Consider the following 21514-nt stretch of genomic DNA (forward strand, 5'->3'; position numbering starts at 1 on the left):
AATATATAAATTCCTTTTAAATATAAAAATTATTTTTAGTCATAATAGTTTAAATAATGCACGATTTATTTTGATGTAAATATTTTATTAATAAGATATTTTGTTTATTGTTAATTCAATAACGTAAAGTTTTAATGACGTTCATTTAATTTATGAAAATAAATTATGATCACGAATATGTTATCGGTAACTGATAAATAACAAAAAAAAACTCTATTGTTTAAAAACATTATTAAAAAGAGTTCACAAATTAAATAAGAAAAAAATTATTAACAGTTAATAAAATAACCAAAAACCAAATGTAAAATCATAAGAAAATAAACAAACATTTTACGTTTCATGAAAAAAATATTTTTTTCAAAATAAAATTTAGTTCATATTTGAAAAAAATAATAAATATGATTTTTTTAATAAGAACTTAGATTTTATTTGTAACTTTTGTTATAGTGAGAAAAAAACAAACTGTATGATTTTTAACGCGGTAATAAAATAACTTTAATTACAATGCGGTACTTAAAAAGAGGCTACTGACGCAATATAACTTCTAACGATGCAAAATATATTTTCTGAGTTGAGTTACTTAGAAATGCGTTACGCGTTTTCGCTACGCAGTGAAATCTCGTAACAAGGCATGAAACATATATATTTAAATTACTATCACGTATAGACATATTAACTTAGAATAATTCAATAAACTGCAATTTCATTTTAAAGGTAACTCACCATCAACATCAAAACAACAAATGAAAAGGTTTCAGTCCAATTCAACATCAGCTGATAAATATTTAAAAATTGAAAAGTTTTTCACACAAACAAGCCTCAAAGAGAAAGATTTATTTGATCTGCAACTTGGTAGATTTATATACAGTACAAACTCTAGCTTCAGAACAGTTGAACACAAAGAATTTAAAAAACTTATCAATATGCTTCATCCAGGATACACAGTAGATTCTGTAGGACATAAATTTGGATGCACAGTAAAAAGCTTTGTGACTGACAATGCAGCTAATATAAAATCAACGAGACAAGTACTGTCATCTGAAAGAGATATTATCATAACTGTGATTATCTAAAATGTGAGCGAGCATGTTACACAAATAATAAAATATATACAAATAATCATCAAGATGGAGCAATTTATAAATTAAGCAGAGGAACAAAATTGCCACTTCCTACTGAAATTCGCTGGAATTCTGTTTGTGATTCACTGGAAAAATATGTCAATAACTGGAGCATCATTTTCTCAATGATTGAAAAAAAAATAAAGACTTGGATCCCATGATTGGTAAAAAAAGTAAGTGAAATACAAATAAAGCAAAACACAGAAGATTTATTAAAAATATTAAAACCAATTGCAGTAGCTCTAGATAAGTTGCCAAGAGATCAAACAAAAATAAGCGACACTGTTGAAATTTTTAAAGATTTGATGAACAGTTTATCATTTCTATCAAACGAAAAAAAAAAAATATTGAATCTAGATACCTTCAGACTGTCAATGATGCTCATTTCCTGGCAAACACACTCGATCCTAGATATTTTGGATCTAATCTTTCTGAAAATGAAAATGAAGCTGTCATGAATTTTGCAGATAAAGAGTTCAAGAATTTGTTACCAATAATATTCAAATTAAAAGCCAAACCTGCTCCACTCAATAAAAGCTATTTGTATAGTGAATCTGTTTTAAAAAATGTATCACCAATAGAATGGTGGAAATCTCTATAAATTGTGGATTGTAACATAATGGATATTGAAGGTTTATTAAATGCGCCAGCTTCTAGTGCTGAAATCGAAATAATTTTTCAACTTTTGGTCTTGTTCATTCTAAGTTAAGAAACCAATTGGGGGTAAAAAAAGCAGCAAAGCTTGTATTTATATATAGAACATTAAACAATGATGTATTAAATAATTTTGATGAAATATAACAGTAATATTGATAAAGAATACAGTTTACTCAAATAAAATTCATTATGCTTTTCTTTAATTTAAAAGGATAACTAAATACGGCATTTTTTAATAAAAACCTAATTTAAACCAAAAAACCATGGTTTTTTTCAAAAAACCTATGATTTTTGGTTTTATCGCAACACTGTATACATATATATATATATATATATATATATATATATATATATATATATATATATATATATATATATATATCTTAGACACAAAAATGTATTGGGCACTTAGCTAAGCAATTAGCCATCATACTGAGATAAGGTGCTGTGAGGGCTTAAGTATATACATTGATTATCTAGGGAAAACATGTAAGAGATTGCTGCTACATCAACTAAGGGTTTGGGTTGGGGCAGTAACTATTTTTTTAACTATTTTTTATTTACTTTTTCTGAAAAAACCATATAGGTTTAAGTCAGCCTTTTTTTACTCACCAAATGTTAATCAAAATATGCAAAACTCAATTTGCGTGTGTGTCCATGTGAGTGTTTGTATATATAAGGGTGGTTTAAAAAATAATCTTTAAAAAAAAATCTGCAGCATGCACCTTAATGTGTTCTAGATGATAAAATAACACTAAATTTAAAAACTTTTTGAACAAAAAGTATTTTAGGGGTACCTCAAGACCCTTGAAAAACATCATCAAAAAAATAATAATCGAAAAATCATGTAAAAGATCACTCTTTTCATTTTTAGTTAAAATTTTCAGTTGTATTCAGTAAAATCTAAAATAATTATTTTTTTTATAAAATGATTATTATTTTTGAAACTTATATATAACTTCACCTCATTCATGACCTAACAAGATATACATTTGAAAAGTCATTTCTTGTTATACTTTAGAGTTTGGTTTTATTTGAACATTAGTTCAAATAAAGCCAAACTCTGCAAAAAGTATATATATTGGCGAGACCAAAAGGAAAATCATTTCAAGAAGTGCGGAACACCAAAGAGCCTATAAAAATCAAAAATGGTCGAGTTCAGGAGCCACAGAACATTCTAGAACATGCCATGGTACTTTTGATTGGCTGAATCCTAAAACCAGTAATTCCAGAATACAGGATAAGTTAGAGAATCCCTGGAGATAAATAAAGCAAGAATTCGACATGAGATAGGTAGTGGGCAAACTGTTCTAAATGGAGATGACAGGGATAATGTGAAAACAAAAACTTGGAGACCAATTTTGACAAAAATTTAACTGACGTCACTATTATATTATTTGATTGGTTTTTATATTTTACGCTTTTTAATGTCTTCTTTTTTAAACAGTTGGTTTTATGTTGTTTTGTAACATTTTTTTCATTACCTGATGATGCTGACCACAATAGGTCAGCGAAATATCGTTAATATATTATTATATCTAAAATATATTTTAAAAATAGTTATACGCTGCCTTTTTAATTAAAATCAATATATATATATATATATATATATATATATATATATATATATATATATATATATATATATATGTATGTATATATGTATATATATGTGTGTGTATATATATGTGTGTATATATATATATATATATATATATATATATATATATATATATATCCATTACAGTTATATTAGGTCAGAATTCCCTAATAATTTTCATTTTCTAAATTATTTAAAGTGTGTCTTTCAATTTTTAGAAAGAAATAAGAGATTTATTATAGTAAAAAAACTTTTTTTATGCAATAATAAATCTCTATTATATGTAGATACTATGTTACTATGGATGTAATGTGCGCTTAAAGCTAAAAAAAATTTTCAACACTGGGTCTCAATATAAAAACAAAAGTCTTTTTAACCTTATCAAATCCTACATATCCACCATGAAGATGATTTTCATCTCTATTTTGAGCTAACTGATACTCATTTCCATCAATTTTGAATCTGCCGTTGCATATACGGTTTGCAAAACGACCAATTGTAGATCCAAAATAATTGTAGTTGAGATAACCTTTGAAAAAATTTACAAAAAAAAAAAATACAAAAAATGTTTGCAATGCAATCAACTGTAGATCTAAAATTTAAATATGTTGAAAAAAACTTTTATAAATAAAATAATTTTAGTTCAGATAACCTTTAAAAAAGTAGTTGTGGATCCAAAATAATTGTAAATAAGGCAAAAACAAAAAAGAAAAAAACAACAACTTATAAACAACAAAAGCAAAACTATTTACTAATATATGTTTATATAGTCATGATATTTCTGCATGAACATATTATCACATGATCATTTTATATATTATATTATTATATATTATTTCATATTAAAACTTCTTAATAATTTACCAAAAAGAATGTGTTTAATTTAATTATATTTATAATTATAATTACATAATCAACAATAATTTTTTTCAAATTATCAAAATTATATTAATAAACTAACTGTAAGTAATTATTATGCATAAAATTTTATGTATTCTTAAACCTTGAATTTAAATTTTAATATTGTGTGTAGTTATTAAGGTGCTTTCCGAAGTCTTTATGATCTTATCACAGAGCACAGTGAAAGATCATTTAATTCTAAACTAAAAGTTCACACCTCTTTTCTTACAAAAGACACTTATTGGTCTAGAAATGGAATCAAACCTCAGATCTCTTGGTTCTAAGCCAGAACTCTTACCACTGCACCATGACTGCACACAAATACTAACTAACATAAGGTATTAGAGTAATTTTTACTAATAATTATTATCAAGTACTGTACAGTTATATGGAATATAGTACCTAAAACTGATACAATTGCACATCAATTAGATGGTGTGATATTAGGTGAATTATGTTGTTATTTTGTACAATGTTATTTTGTGCAAATGTATTTAGTTGTACTTTTATTTATGTGCAAGATATAAAAGCTTTCAAACAATTTACTATTTATATATATACTATTTTTCACAATATTTAAAGTTGTTTGAAAATTGTTGTTAACATTATTATTCTTATCTATCTTAATAATGTTTTTATCTATCTTAATAATGTTTTTATCTATCTTAATAATGTTCTTATCTATCTTAATAATGTTCTTATCTATCTTAATAATGTTCTTATCTATCTTAATAATGTTCTTATCTATCTTAATAATGTTCTTATCTATCTTAATAATGTTTTTATCTATCTTAATAATGTTTTTATCTATCTTAATAATGTTCTTATCTATCTTAATAATGTTCTTATCTATCTTAATAATGTTCTTATCTATCTTAATAATGTTCTTATCTATCTTAATAATATTCTTATCTATCTTAATAATGTTCTCATCTATCTTAATAATGTTCTCATCTATCTTAATAATGTTCTTATCTATCTTAATAATGTTCTCATCTATCTTAATAATGTTCTTATCTATCTTAATAATGTTCTCATCTATCTTAATAATGTTCTCATCTATCTTTATAATGTTCTTATCTATCTTAATAATTTATTATCTATCTTAACAATGTTCTTATCTATCTTAAATGAAAATACATTTGTTCTGATCATGACATTAAACATTGCATACTAGGGCATATGAGGCTCTTTAGTTATGGTAAAGGGAACTTACCTCAGAATAAAAAAATCTAATAAAACAGATAACCCCTAATTTTATTGTGAGTAGATATAGAAAAAGCTTGCAAACTTTGGATGGTAATCACACAAACAAAAACTCTGATATACAAAACAAGTTAACATTAGGAAGGGTATATGGTTGTATAAAAATGCTCTAACTTGTATAAAGTTTTCAAGAAACTATATTCCCAAAAATAATATAAATGTAGTTTCCTAAATTCCCAAACATATATTATAAATATTTGTTAGGAAAACATTTAAATTAGTCCATGATCAAACCGTTCATAATTAATCCACTTTATCATTTTACCAATGTTTATTTTGAACATTTAAAGTTGCATTAATAAATTTAATTTTCTGTTTCTACTTGTACCACGAAGGACAACAGAAAACATCACTCTAGGATAAACTGTTATGTAGTTATTTATAGTAGTACTAATAGCAATAATTTTTAAATTTTATTTTATTGTACAAAAATTCTGAACAGTTTTTTTAGTCAGACATCTAAGTTTGGGAGACTCAGCAGAATTTAGATGCAACAAATGATAACAAAAATAACTTTAGAGAATATTTCACAAGATCTTTTAACTTAAATATATCATATATTTAAGCTAAACATTCTTTATCTTAAGTATATGATTTATTAGTATTTGTTATCTCTGAAGTTATCTTTCGTGTGTATCTTTACAAATATAATAAAAAGCCATTACTATATATTTCTTCTACATAAAAAGATGTCAGCTATGTCATCTTTTTGTGTCTTTTTTATTTTTGCGAACAAATTAATTAAAACAAAAAATATAAAATTTATCTCATGACAATTAATCATAAAGTTTTATCTTTATGCTTCAATAAATAAAATATAAAGAAATCAAATTAAACAACCTTCCAAATCATCGAATCCAAGTAAAATATCATCAAACTTCCCAAACCTTAGAAATAAAAATATGCGGAAAAAAAGAAAATATTTTAAGAAATATAACATTTTACATTAAAAAAAAAAAAAAAAAAAAAATTATCATTTGCATAATATAAAAGACCCTAGTCGGGAAAACCAAACTTTAAAATACTTTAGAAACCAAGTTAAAAAACCTTGCTAACACTGTAAAAAAAAACCCAAATAATTTTGTTTAAAAAACCTTGCCAGTCCTTCAAAAATGTCCTAATTCTGTAAAAAGAAACTTCACAAAATCCTTTGAAAAAAACTCTTGTAAAAAAATAAACTAAAAAGTACAAGTGCATATATTTTAAAAACCAAGATTTTATTAATTACAGACATTAGGGAACATCTATAAAGTACGTACGCAGTAAAACCACTGATTTAGGACCCCCTTCTATGCAACTGTATACTTTAAAAGCCCCATTAAACTCGTGAAGTTATGTTTTTACAAAAAAAAAGCAATTAAGTTTTAGGAGAGATAAAGAACAAAGGATAGTTAAACCACATACATACTCACTATCTTTAACACCTTTCTCCCTTTTACACATCATGTGGGCATTTCCAAAAAATCATGCACAGAACATTGCATCTGTTGCATTAATTTTTTGGAAAATAATGCACTTTGTAATCTCTGACTTTTATTTAAGTGACACCTATGTATATATTTCCTATACAAAGTATGGTAGCTATGAATCGATTCATTATAGAATAAATTAATTTTTTAATGGAGTCAAGCACAAAATAGAGAAAAAGAAAAAAAAAATTAATAAATGAACTCTTTTTTCTCTGAAAATGTATCAGTGACGGATGTTTTGTTTTTAATAGGTAATTATACAATCTTTCTTAAAGATTATTACAAACTTACAGCATTCTAAGATATATCTTTGCTCCAAAATAGCAGTTTAAACCAAAATCACACACTGACAAAAAAATAAATAAAGAACAGAACATGCAAATATTTGTCATTTTTGGATTGTATTTTTGGAAACAAATAGATTATGACTATTATAAATAACATATATATCAATACTAATTATATTAAATGAAAATTTAATTAAAAAACAATATTTCTATGTAGTATATTAAAGAAAAATAATGATTATATAGTTAATATATTATATTAAAGATAAGAAAACTATAATATCAAATTGTTTACATTAAGTTTAGTTATACTATTTAGTTAATACTTCAGCTCAATAATGTGTCCACAGTTATCAGAGTGTGGTTGCAGTATTAACAGTTTTAACTCACACAAGTCATGCCAGGAGAAGTCATCACAGATTTATATATAAAAATGAGTTCATTTTGTTCTTTTAGAAATTTAATATGTGCCATATTATCTACAATTTCTAATACTTCGGCAAGGCATTTACCAATAATGAAGAAGATGGTTTCTTAACAATTTTTACCATTTCTGATTGGTTACAAATTGTTATAAAAGCACCATCAACATTAAAAAGAAAAGAGTGGTTGCAACAAATACCCTTGACTTTAAACTTATATTTGAGAAGCGCCTCATTGATCTCACTTTGGTTTGAGGTAATACACTCATTTGTAATCTAAAATAATGAAAATTTAATAACCAAAAGTTTCATATCTACAACTTTCATTTTTAGGTTTTTTCTCTAAATAATGACTAACATTAATTTTGGTACTTTGTTCACTTGCAATGCTCACAAAATCTTCCAAATTGCGAAAATATCGTTTTCCAGATTTTACTGTGGCCCAAACCATTCTTTTTATTTCTCCACCTATGCCATCAACTGCCCCTTTCCGTGTGATGTTGCAAAAAATGATTAACGAATCTCAACAAGAGCAGATGACAATTTGTACAAATTATTCATGGGTGTCATAACATGAATTTTTGAATTATGATGAAGGACCATCTATAAAAAAGAATAATTTAAAATTATTTTGATAACAACTTAATAATTATTTGATGATGACATAGGAATGTGTATTGCTCTTACTCCAAATTGCAGCAGCAAATACTGTTAGTTGCTGATGAACCCAGTTAGCAGATTGAACTTCACTCTGCTCCATTATGGTATAATTTTCACTGAAATTCATCTGATTTTAGAAGAATTAAAAATATGGATGAATAGTTAGTTTATAAATATAAAAAAAAGTTTAATACAAAATTATTAAATTTTGTTATCGTACTAAAAATGAAATTACAATTTTACTTACTTGTATAATCAATTCATTTTCTGATACATTTGGTGACATAAACGAAAATATGCACTTTGTTGTTGCTTTATATACACATGACATATATAATCTGGCAATTGCTGACACAACAATATGTACCCCTCTAACGATGTTAGTGGTTGTTCGATTTTCTACACATTTTCTGAGGATCATTGGTCGAAAGCAAAGAGCGGTTTGTTTGAATCATCACCAAATGAGCCAATTACATTAGAAATATTTTTATTAAACTTTGTACCCACAGTTTGCTTTACACTCCATAAACATGCAAGATGACTGTTTTGATTACACACAGATAGGTCAACAATGTCTGACATTATACTAAATTTTTTTTGAAGGGCATTTGTTAATAACCTAAAATTTTTATGGCATATGCAAAGTCAAACATCATGGGGAAGATCATTTACCAGCTTGACATAAAATGACTACAGATCGTAAAACTTAGATTTCCCCACTTTTAAATTAAAATGTTTACTTTTAAAAATTGAATATGCTTCTCCTATGCTCATCAGCGTGTAACAAATTTGTTTCTGAAAGAAAACAAAATTTTTTTTACAAAAACTGAAAACCTTATTAAATAAAATGTGATTTCTACATATAAACGTGGTGTCATACCTTCTCTTTTGTTTTCTTACTCATAGCAACATCTTTGTGGCCTGGAGCAATTCTACTGCTATCTTCTCGCAAATAAAAATCAAAAACTTTGCAATTAACATTGTCCAAATTGACGTAGTCAGGGCCTCATTTTTAAATATCAAGAAGTATTGTGTTTTCATGTGTACAAACTTCTTTCAAAAGGTGTTTTCTTTAGTTTGAATTGGCAAGTAATGCTGAATTAATTTTTTAAATTGATTTTTGCTTATCCAAAACTCTGTGAAGATAAAAAGGACTGTTCAATATCAGATGTAGATTGGTTTACCTCTCGCACTCCCTTCTCTCTTTTGCAATCTTTTTGACGCACTTCCTCCTTTTCATTGTCGCATTATGTGTACAACTTTTGTATAACTTTTCTTTTGGATAAACAAAATATCTTTTTTGGATAAACAAAATATCTTTTTTGGATAAAAAAAATATCAAAATATCATCTTCTTTTGAATTCCATCTTCCAAATTGAAAAAATAATCATTTTTAAATTCTTTTTTTTTTGACTCACTGGAATGGAAATGCCCATCTACATTTTTAGGTCTTCCTTCCCCCATTCCTGCGTACATACTTTATAGAAAACCCCTTAGTTGCAAATTTTAATGTTTCGTACTTAAACTTCCAACCATTGTACTAACTGCATAGCATAAAGTTGAAGTAAACTCTTTATTAATGAGTTGTAAGAAGAATGAGTGGATCAAACAGGATAACAAACGGGAAAATACACTAACATACTGAAAAGCAGATTAACAAACACAAATACAAAACAAAAATAATTTATCTTTAATTATTTTATACTGCTGTAGACTTTAGGTTAAATTTTTTTCCCCGAGTATTCCTTATTACTGATCTAACAGTTTTGAAAAAAATTTAAAATTAGAGATAGTTCTACACATTTGCAAGATGTAATTGAGAGCTTGAAAGTTGTAATTCAGAAAAGTAATTGAGAAATACAACCTGTCATTTAGAAGTTGCAATATGAAATTAAGAAACCCAACATGTAAATAAGAAATCGCAATATGTAAATGAGAATACATTATTTGTAATTGCGAATTCAATGTAAGCTTAAAGGTCATTATAATAGATCTTCTTAGACATGCATTTTAATAAGTTAATAATATCAAATTTAGAATTTGTATGCACCAGCAATACAGTAATACCGTAATGGAATTGAAAGATCGTTGTGTTATTTGTTAATACACTATGAATAGAAAGTCTGTTATTAAATTGAATCCGACCAAGCATTTATTTCACCAAACTCGTTTACAACCACATCTGGAACAACCAGAACCACCTTTTCCAATTTTTAGACATGAAATACATACAACTGAACAAGTTGAAAGAAAACATTATGTTTTATCTTCATCAAATAAGGAGAAGAGTAATTAAATGTGTTGAGCGAAATGACAATTAGGTGACTCTGGCGCAAACTTTAGGTGTCAAATATAAGACAGCATAGAATTGGGTCTGCAGCAGAAATTTAAATTTTATTGGAAGAGGTGGTTTTAAACCACAAAAAATTAACCGATGATCAAATGGAAGAAACACTAACATGGATTGAAAGTGACTGTCAGTTGACATTGGTGGTCATTAAAACAAGGATATTAAGACAATTTAATATTAGCGTCAGCACAACCACAATTACCAATTACCTCGAAGGCAGACTATTTTCATTTAAAAAAGTGCACAAGGAGCCTACTGCAATGAATAGTAATGAAAACAAGCAAAAAAGAGCTGAATATTTTAGAAACATTAATGAACACATCAGGTCATCAGATAATTTGGTTGGATGAAACAAATTTTAATCTTTTTTGTAGAAAAACCCAAGGATTTGCCAAACAGGGGAAAAGAGCAATAATGAAAATAACTTCTTAAAAAGGTGCAAACATACATTTGATTGCAGCTATATCAACAACAAATGTCACCATGATGGAAACTTGCAGAGGATCATTTAAAGCAGATTCTTGTAACGAGTGGATGTTGGCTTTGTTTAACCAGTGGGTTACATTCGGGAATTGTTTAGAGGATTTGGTTGTCGTAACAGACAATGCTCCATGTCACGCTTGTTTAGAAAAGGGTGTTTGAAAATTTACCGGCTCAGTTATTATGATTTGGACCTTACAGCCCAATATTAAACCCAATGGAAGCTATCTGTTCTAAAATAAAAATAAACATTAAAAATATTATTCGCATTCCGCTTGTATTTGGTGCTGGGATAATGGAACAACGAATGCAGTATTTAGAAAGAATTGTTACTGCGGCAAAAAATACAATAATGGGAGGTGATTATATATGCGCTGTACAACATATGAACACGCATTAAGCAACAATTCTAAATATGGAAGACATCTAAGTTGGTGCTTAACTGAATATTGCAATGATCTTTAATGACGTTGTTTAAATTAAAATTTTAAATTTTTATGTAAATAAATTATTTGTGTTTTATTTATGCGGTAGTGGTGTAGTGGTAAAGCAATCGCTTCATAAGCGAGATGTTCCGAGTTCGATCCCCACCACATCCCTGGTAGTACCGCGCTCAACTTGTTTCTCCGCGCAGCGGCCTTGTTCCTCAAGGTTCGTGTTTCAGAGTTTTAGAGTTGAGAGAGGGTTATAACCACTATTAGGTAGCCTCCTCATCTGTAGTGGCCTTCTCGGCCTTGAGGAGGTGAATAACAAAAAAAAAAAAATAATAAAAATAAAAAAAATTTATTATTCATCTAAAATCTTAATTAAATCTTTCACAAACTAAAATAAAAGAAAGTTTTAACAGACACTCAATAGGATTTTTCCAGTTACCGCCTAAACCTCAAATGCCTTTTTCATGACTTTTTAAATTTTATTGATATTATATTATTATTTCCAGCCTTAAGTTACAAAGTGTATTAAAACTACAAAATTCAAAATGCAAAGAACTTTGTATTCTTTATACTTTTCTCAATTATAACTTTTATCTTCTCAATTACATTTCACGATTTCTTATTTACAACTTTCATGTTCTAAATTACATCTTATGTTTCTCGATTACAACTTTCATGTTCTAAATTACATCTTACGTTTCATAATTACAACTTTCATCTTCTTAATTACATCTTACATTTCTTAATTACAACTTTCAAGTTCTCAATTACATCTTGAAAAGGTGTAGTTATGAGAATATTAAGGAATTCAAGTGTCTTTTATTTAACACAATAAAACTGATCCTTTAGGATAAAATAAATATGTTTCCTAAAAATAATTTTACTTATATATCTTTATTGCTTTATAAAAGTTTGCAAAAAGAAAATAAAAAAATATAAATAAATCTAAAAAAAATGATTTGAATAATTTAATTTTAAATTATATTGGTTCTAAAATTAAAAAGATAACTGTAACAAAAATATTAAATATATAGTATAAATCAAAAACAAATAGCAAGGGAACAAAATTAAATTGTTTTTCAAGGTTCAAGTCTCTTTAAAAAAATTTCTGATTATTACAATTAGTAGTTTAATTATCATTTATTGATAACTATCGATATTATTTTTTACTGCGTAATAACAAAATATTCATAACCACCATTTGATATGCTTTAACTATGATGCTTTTACCAACAGACAAAGTTAAAAATATATCCTTGAAAACATCCTTTGAAATAATCTTGTTTAGTAGTAATTAATATTAAACAATCCTAACAATTACATAACACTACTCATTAAATAATTTATAACAAGTCATAAAAAAAAAATATTTTTTTTGCAACTTTTTTCTAGCAATTAAAATAGTGAATAATATACACAACTGAATTAGCCAAAAAACAATGTAAAACAACCCTGCCTTAATATAACAAATATTCTTAAAGTTGTTATAAAATTGTTGATGTGCTTATCTTATGTTATTTTATGCCTATGCAAAGAAAAAAAAAAAAAAGTTATTAAATTAAGTTATTGTATAAATATTGTGCAATTAGTATTTATTATGTATTATTTTGTTATCTTAATTCACGAATTTTTTTTCAAACATCTTTGCTTACAAAACAAGGCTGCAAGCAACCATTATTAGAGTTGGAAGTTACTGAAAGAGAAAAGATTGCAGAGCAAGATAACGATTGACAAACAACTTAAAGGATTGCAAATTATATGAGTCAGGAAAGCAAATTAAAGGAAGCGAATTCCAAAGAACTGATGTTCGAGGAAAAAAACTAGAGGAATGAAAATTTTTGGAGCACTTAGGAACATTCACAGAAAAGGGATGATACTTAATTGAATGACAAGTAACACGAGAATGAATTTTAGTAGATGGCACAAGAGACGCTAGCTCTTTAGAGCAGTGCTCAATATAGTATTCGTAGAAAAGAGAAAGAGAAGCTGGAGTGATATGAGTGTCAAGCAATGGATCAACCTGTTTGACGGCTATATCAGGTAGAACACAACTAGTGGAATCAAAAGATGATATTGATGAAAAATTCTTAGCAAACAATTCAGCTTTATCTTTAGGTGAGGTGACAAAGTCTGAACCATACAAGAGAGGTGGAATTACTGGTTTGCCCTTGATATTGATACTATTAAAGATTCTCCAGAAGTCACGAGAGCCTAATTTTTGAGATGAGATACGAGATTTCATGACCTGAGAATAGCGGGCTTTGGCGTTAGACAAAACCTTTTTACAATGTTTTCAAGCAACAGTAAACAAGACATAAGTCGAGTAGATTCGGGTTGTCTAGAGAGTGAGTTAGAAAGTTGACTATTTGAGTTAGGGATTGAGAAAGGCAAAGTTGTGGGCTTTAAAGCCTGCAGAGTCACTGACAATAGAGCCAAGCCATTCAGTGTGATGAGCATTAAAGTCACCGACAACAACAATATTGGCTGATGGAAAAAGAGAGAGGGCTATGATCAGAAATATGATCAAAAAGAGTGCAGTCTTGAGATGAAGGAGAGCGATATAGAACAAAGAGAATGGCAATAGAGTGAAGTGGTACTGAACGAAAGCGCATAAAAGAATAGTCTGTGGATTCAAACTTAGTTTCACGACAAATGGGTGAATTCTTACCTATGTAAATGCCCAGGCTAAGCATATGAGGATTGGAGTCTTTACGAATTAAAGGAAGATAACCATCAACACTAAGATCACAAAATGAGACAGCCAAACTCAAATTAGTCTCACAAAGAACAAGTAGGTCTAGTGAACTTTGCAAGAGATAAGGCTCAACAGAAGAAAAGTTACTTCGAAGACCACAAATATTAGTGAATGATAGGGTTTAGAGAATTCGGTGATGAATATGGTTTTTTGTATTTTAAAGTTTTTGGTACTTTATTCATTTTTAAATTTGTTAAAGAACTTGACTCAAAGTATAGATAGTACTCAGTACACTGTTTAATAGCCCAAGCAATTGCCTCATTACTACTTATAAACCCTAAGCCATAACTAAAGGCTCCAAATGTGATCTTGGCAATGCACACCGAAAGTAAAAACAGGGACACCATCAATGCGCAAAATGGCACCGGTAATACTTTGATATTTTTCAGCTGTTGATTGAATCAACCTCTTTGAGAGCTACCACAAAGTTCAGAAAACCTGACCAACAGCCAGCCTCAGAACCATAAAACTGAGTTTTAGAGCTGTACCCCATTAGGAGATAACAGAATGAGTTTCCTAGTCATAAAAACAGAGACGCAAGCAAAACCCATGCATTGAGTCAAGAAGATCCAACATTTAACATCCTAAACTGAAACCATACAATATAATACCTTATAAATTTTATTGGTTAATTAAAAAGATGTTTTAAGTTACAGTATTTTATTTCCTTCATATTGATTTTTTAACATTTATTTCAAATAGTTTTTTATTTATACAACTTTAATAATAAAGTATTTTTGGAATAGACAAGAAATTGTCCTGTCTTAAATTTCTTTTAGTTATTAGATATGTTAAGTTAAAATTACAAGGAAACCTTTTTTTACATAAAATGAGGACCTTGAAAACTTTCAAAAACTTGACTCATTTCATATAAAATGACCTTATTGAATTAAAATCACTACAGAAAAAAAACATATTAATTACATCATCAACGAAAAAGAAAAAACATTAAACACATCATTAAGAAAAAAATTTACTTGTCTGGACAAATGAGACCTATTAATGCAGCTCCATAGTTAATAAGAGAGACTTTCATGTTATTCTTGTTTGTTATTTCAAACTTTTTTACAACTTCACCATTTGGTAGAGTTCCAAAACTTTCTATTTTTATGTCCATTGTTTTTAACTATGAATTAAAATGTGAAATAATACAATATAAACTAATATTACAAAATTATAATATTATGTAATAATAAATAATGTGGAGCATCGTACTAATAAAATAAAAGTATGCGGAGCATTGTATCGATTACTTTTACATATATACCTTATACTTTAATATATATATATATATATATATATATATATATATATATATATATATATATATATATATATATTTATATATGAGTAAAAAACACTTATCTAACTTTTTTCTTCAACTTGAAGTTTCACCATTGCTGGATCATCAGGAAGAGTTCAGAACTCTTCCTGATGATCCATCACCATTGGATCATCAATGCAATCATCAGATCAGCAATGGTGATGGATCATCAGGAAGAATTCAGGAACTCTTCCTGATGATCCAGCAATGATGAAACTTCAAGTTGAAGAAAAAAGTTAGATAAGTGTTTTTTACTAATTTATTATTGCTCTGTTCTTTATAAACATTGAGCACTCTATTTGTAAAATACACTAACATAATTTACATATATATATATATATATATATATATATATATATATATATATATAAATATATATATATATATACATATATATATATATATATATATATATATATATATATATATATATATATAAATATAATGACTTTGCATATTTACATATATACCCTTAGTCGAAGTAGCAGCACTCCTCGCATGTCCTACCTATTTGTTAGTCAATGTAGCAACACACCTCATATGTTCTATCAATTTGTTAGTCAATGAAGCACTCCTTGCATATTCTACCTATTTTTCAGTCGATGTATGTAAACAGTAAAAAAAATAAAAACATTCAGAACATTTTTATTTTTATTAATAAAATCAAAATAAAAACCATTCTAATCTATTAAGTTTTTGTGTTTTTATTATTTTGTCACTTTTAAAGACAAAGAGTCTTTAAGAGCCATTATTTACCACAAATAGTAAATTTAGATGTCAAACTATAGGAATATTATATATATATATATATATATATATATATATATATATATATATATATATATATATATATATATATATATATATATATATATAGATCTATAGTTTGTTGGCTTTGGGAAGAGCGGAAGGAAAAAAGTGATTCTTACGCCAACACATACGTCACTTTTAATTACTTTTGACTTTCGTCCAACATTTTCATGTTGGGCGAAAGTCAAAACCATTAATTTAATTACAAATTAATTGTTATATAAAAAAACCACAAAAACGCAAATTTAATTGACCAGAATGTTTTTAAAAACATTCTGAATGTTTTTCAAACATTCTGAATGTTTTTAAAACATTCTGAATGTTTTTAAAACATTCTGAATGTTTTTAAAACATTCTGAATGTTTTTAAAACATTCTGAATGTTTTTAACAATATAAACAATGTTTTTATTTTAATTTTTTTTAATAAAATGTTTTTGTTTTTATTTTTTTTAATAAAATGTTTTTATTTTTATTTTTTTTACTGTAAATCATGCGCGGAGTGTTGCTACATCGACTATCTTATAGCCTGACTCGCAAGGGAGTGCTGCTACATCGACTTACAAATAGCCTGACTCGCAAGGGAGTGCTGCTACATCGACTGACAAATAGCCTTACTCGCAAGGGAGTGCTGCTACATCGACTGACAAATAGCCTGACCCGCAAGGGAGTGCTGCTACATCGACTGAGGGTTTGGTTGGGGCAGGCAGTCTATCATTAAAAAAAAAAAATTCCCGTCTTGCATTTTAATTTTTACTTTTTGTCAACAAAATATGGAAAAAACTTTCGGACAACATCTAAGGGGGTTCTATATATATATATATATATATATATATATATATATATATATATATATATATATATATATATATATATATATATATATATATATATATATATATATATATATATATATATATATATATATATGTATAGATCTATAGTTTGTTGGCTTTGGGAAGAGCGAAAGGAAAAAAGTGATTCTTACGCCAACACATACGTCACTTTTAATTACTTTTGACTTTCGTCCAACATTTCCGTGGTGGACAAAAGTCAAAACCATTAAGTTAATTGCAAATTAAATGTTATATAAAAAAACCACAAAAACGCAAATTAAATTGACCGGAATGTTTTTAAAAACATTCTGAATGTTTTTAAAACATTCTGAATGTTTTTAACAATATAAACAATGTTTTTATTTTTATTTTTTTTAATAAAATGTTTTTATTTTTATTTTTTTTAATAAAATGTTTTTATTTTTATTTTTTTTACTGTAAATCATGCGCAGAGTGTTGCTACATCGACTATCTTATAGCCTGACGCGCAAGGGAGTGCTGCTACATCGACTGACAAATAGCCTGACTCGCAAGGGAGTGCTGCTACATCGACTGACAAATAGCCTGACCCGCAAGGGAGTGCTGCTACATCGACTGAGGGTTTGGTTGGGGCAGGCAGTCTATCATTAAAAAAAAAAAATTCCGGTCTTGCATTTTAATTTTTACTTTTTGTCAACAAAATATGGAAAAAACTTTCGGACAACATCTAAGGGTTCTATATATATATATATATATATATATATATATATATATATATATATATATATATATATATATATATATATATATATATATATATATATATATATATATATATATATATATGTATATGTATATATATATATGTATATGTATATAAATATATATGTATATCTATATATATATATATATATATATATATATATATATATATATATATATATATATATATATATATATATATATATATGTATATATATATATATATATGTGTATATATATATATATGTATATCTATATATATATATATATATATATATATAATATATATATATATATATATATATATATATATATATATATATACAATATTCCTATAGTTTGACATCAAAAGACCAAAAAAGGTTTAAAAACTTCACAAGCCAAAACCAAAATAGGGTTTACAACACTATTAATAATATACCTTTTAACACAAATAATAGCAAAATGACTTATTTTTTTAAATTGATATACAGAGTACATTTGAGTTTTGTTGATCTTAACCATTCAAGGGGTAGCATTTTAATTTATTTATTTTTAGTTTATGGTCAAATCTGTAAATACATTTCAAAGATTTTCAATAAGTGAAAAAAATGTAGTACCACATAAAATAAATAAAATGTTTATCTGCATCGGTTACTTCAGCTTTTAGAAAATATTTATGTAAGATTATTTTCTTATATGATTAATCTTCCATTGAAAGTTTATTTTGAAGACTTTTCTGGAATATTTTATGATCCCTAGGTTAAAAACATATAATGGTATTATTGTAAATCTAATAAAAACAAAAAACTGTAACTAAAAAAAAAAAAAAACTGTAACCTAATTCACAAAAAATTACAAACTATAGCAAGAAAATGCTTCATAAAACTATTAACTGCAAACAAAAAGAGAAATATTAACTAGTGATGTATTTATAGCTAGATTATTGTTTCTGATGATTTTTAAAGAGAATTATCCATTTGATCATACAAATATTTTTCACGAAAGTGATAATTATGAAACAATGAAACATTTTCCAATCATAACAAAAGCACAATTAAATTAAGTGTAGAGGTCAAGAACATGGCAGGGCCCAATGTAATACTCAAAATTTAACATAAAATATCTGCAGAAAAAAAGGACTCAAGACGTTTAAGTGACAAGTTTAACCAAAACAACAACATAAAACCAAAGTATTAGGTACTTTGGTTTTATGTTGTTGCTTTGGTAAAACTTGATTAAAACGCATATAAAGAGCACAACAACATATAGCAAATATAACAATGATATCCTTCAATATAACATTGCTAACTTGACAATTCTTGTGACTAAAAAACCAAAAATATTTCTCTTTTATACAAAGCTATTTTGACTCCTAAACAACTTAAAGACTAACTAGTGCATTTCTAGCAAACTGTATCCAAATATCCATCTTAAAACAAAAAACCAATACTTCTTAAATTGGAATTAACGGAACATTAGGACAAAATAACCTATTACATTCTTATTCAGAGCCTATGAAAAGCAAAAAATCTCTAATCTGTCATAGAACAAGATGCAATGGTTGCTAAGAAAAATTGTTGCCAATGGAGACATCTACTGTTTTTCACTACAAAACTTGATATTTTAACAAACCAAAAAGTTGCTTTTTTACTGTTTAATTTAGGATAAATATTCAAAATATTATGTGAAAAAAATATAAGATGGCTTTAGAATATCTGAATATAATATCAATGTTTTATGCAGATCTGGAAAAGAAAACTTTGCAGTAAATGCACTTTAACAATTTCTTCCCACAAATACTAACCATAGTGCATTACAGCAATTGCAGAACAAACTATGCCCTCACAATTGAATCACTTTTTAAAAATCAACTATTGAAATAATAAAATGGTTTTAGGAGAACAAAAAAAAGTGATACAAAGATAAAATGCAGCAGATCTTTTGTTCAAAAAGTATGAAAAAAAGAAAATTTTGAAATCACATTACAAGACAAAAAGTACCATTTGATGCTTCTAGGTAATCAATATTATTACCATTCAAAGAATTATAAAACATCTGACTAAGTGCATTCAGGTTAAAATATTTGCTCTTGTATTTTACAAGTTAAAAAATAGAAATTTCTTGTATGGCAGGTAATTTGTAGATGTGGTCTTAAATAACGATATAAACAATAGATGTGGTCCTTTTATAACAAGTTAAACTTTAATATCAAATTCTTACTGCATGCTTGGCAAAACAACTTCTTCTATTTATTATAAAGCATAAACAACCAACTTTATTACAGCCTAATCTGGCATCGATCTTGTATTTTACTATAAGTAATAGAGTAGTATAAAAAAATATAGCATCATTATTGTACCAAAAGAATCGTGTGCACTTGTCAATCATAAAGAGAATAATGAGTAGAAGAGGAAAATGTGCAAATAATGATGAAGTGTTGTGCAAACACAAAATTGATCAGTTTTAAAGATTTTCTCATGCATTCTTTTATCAAACTTAACCAAATTATATTCATAATAAAAAATAAATAAAAATATTTTCAAAAAACGATGTAAAACTGCATTTTATTTCAGTTTTACTTATTATTATATTGTATTATAATATAGTTTACACCTCACATAATATTCTCTACACTTTCACTTGTTCTATATTATAATATTGTTTACACCTCTTACGAATACGGATGCTTCAACAACGTCCGTTATTTAACTTGCCTTAATACCCAAGTCTTTTAATAATGATAAAAAAGAGGTGTGTGTGTGTGTGTGTGTGTGTGTGTGTGTGTGTGTGTGTGTGTGTGTGTGTGTGTATGTGTGTGTGTGTTTGGAAGGTGTGAACCAATAAACCTCTTTGCAATGACATCGCAAATGGAGGAAGCATTTTTTTTTAATGGTGAAAAGGTAAAAAATAGATAAAAGAGCAAAAGAAAAACAAATAAAAAATTGTTTAGAATAGAAGATTTGAAAAATAAAATAAAAAAAAACAAAGTGAAAATAATTAACATATTAAAGATTAAAAATTGAAGAAAAACATTAAATAAAAAGAACTAAACGCAAAGTTAAAAGAATAAAAATGTTCGTGATAAATTCAAAAATAAAAAACTTCAAGTTAATAAAAGATACAAAAATAACATTTTTTAAGTTTTATTAGTTTATGTTGTATGGATTGTTTATACTATTGTGTATTTTTGTGTATTGTTTATAATGCTGTGTGTTTTTGTGTATTCTTTATATTGTCGTGTATTTCTATGTTTTGTTTATACTGTTGTGTAATTTTGTGCATCGTTTATATTGACGCGTATACTTGTGTATTGTTTATATTGACGTGCACTTTTTTTGTGGTCTTGTTGCTAATTATTTTTATTATTGTTGCTTTTTATGTTTGTTGCTATCATTTGAATTATTTCTTATTTTTTGTCTCAT

At 26.8% G+C, this 21514-nt stretch overlaps 1 protein-coding gene across 2 annotated transcripts in view; it reads right to left on the minus strand.

Annotated features, from left to right (window-relative positions):
* The window catches only part of LOC100199208 (galactose mutarotase), a 49909-nt gene extending 29465 nt beyond the window's left edge, over window positions 1-20444 (minus strand). Inside the window, exons 1-4 of one of the 2 annotated variants that reach the window (XM_065805603.1) lie at window positions 20313-20444; window positions 15379-15527; window positions 6385-6431; window positions 3756-3907 (exon numbers count right to left, since the gene is read on the minus strand). In XM_065805603.1, the coding sequence (XP_065661675.1) occupies window positions 3756-3907; window positions 6385-6431; window positions 15379-15518 (339 nt within the window). In that variant the 5' untranslated portion in view covers window positions 15519-15527; window positions 20313-20444. Of the gene's footprint in view, window positions 1-3755; window positions 3908-6384; window positions 6432-15378; window positions 15528-18709; window positions 18845-20312 lie in introns of those variants that run through there. The other variant, XM_065805602.1, reaches the window with a different exon arrangement.
* Between the last annotated feature and the right edge of the window lie 1070 nt (window positions 20445-21514).

Source organism: Hydra vulgaris, chromosome 09 (assembly GCF_038396675.1).
Source record: "Hydra vulgaris chromosome 09, alternate assembly HydraT2T_AEP".
NCBI classification, from domain to species: domain Eukaryota; kingdom Metazoa; phylum Cnidaria; class Hydrozoa; order Anthoathecata; family Hydridae; genus Hydra; species Hydra vulgaris.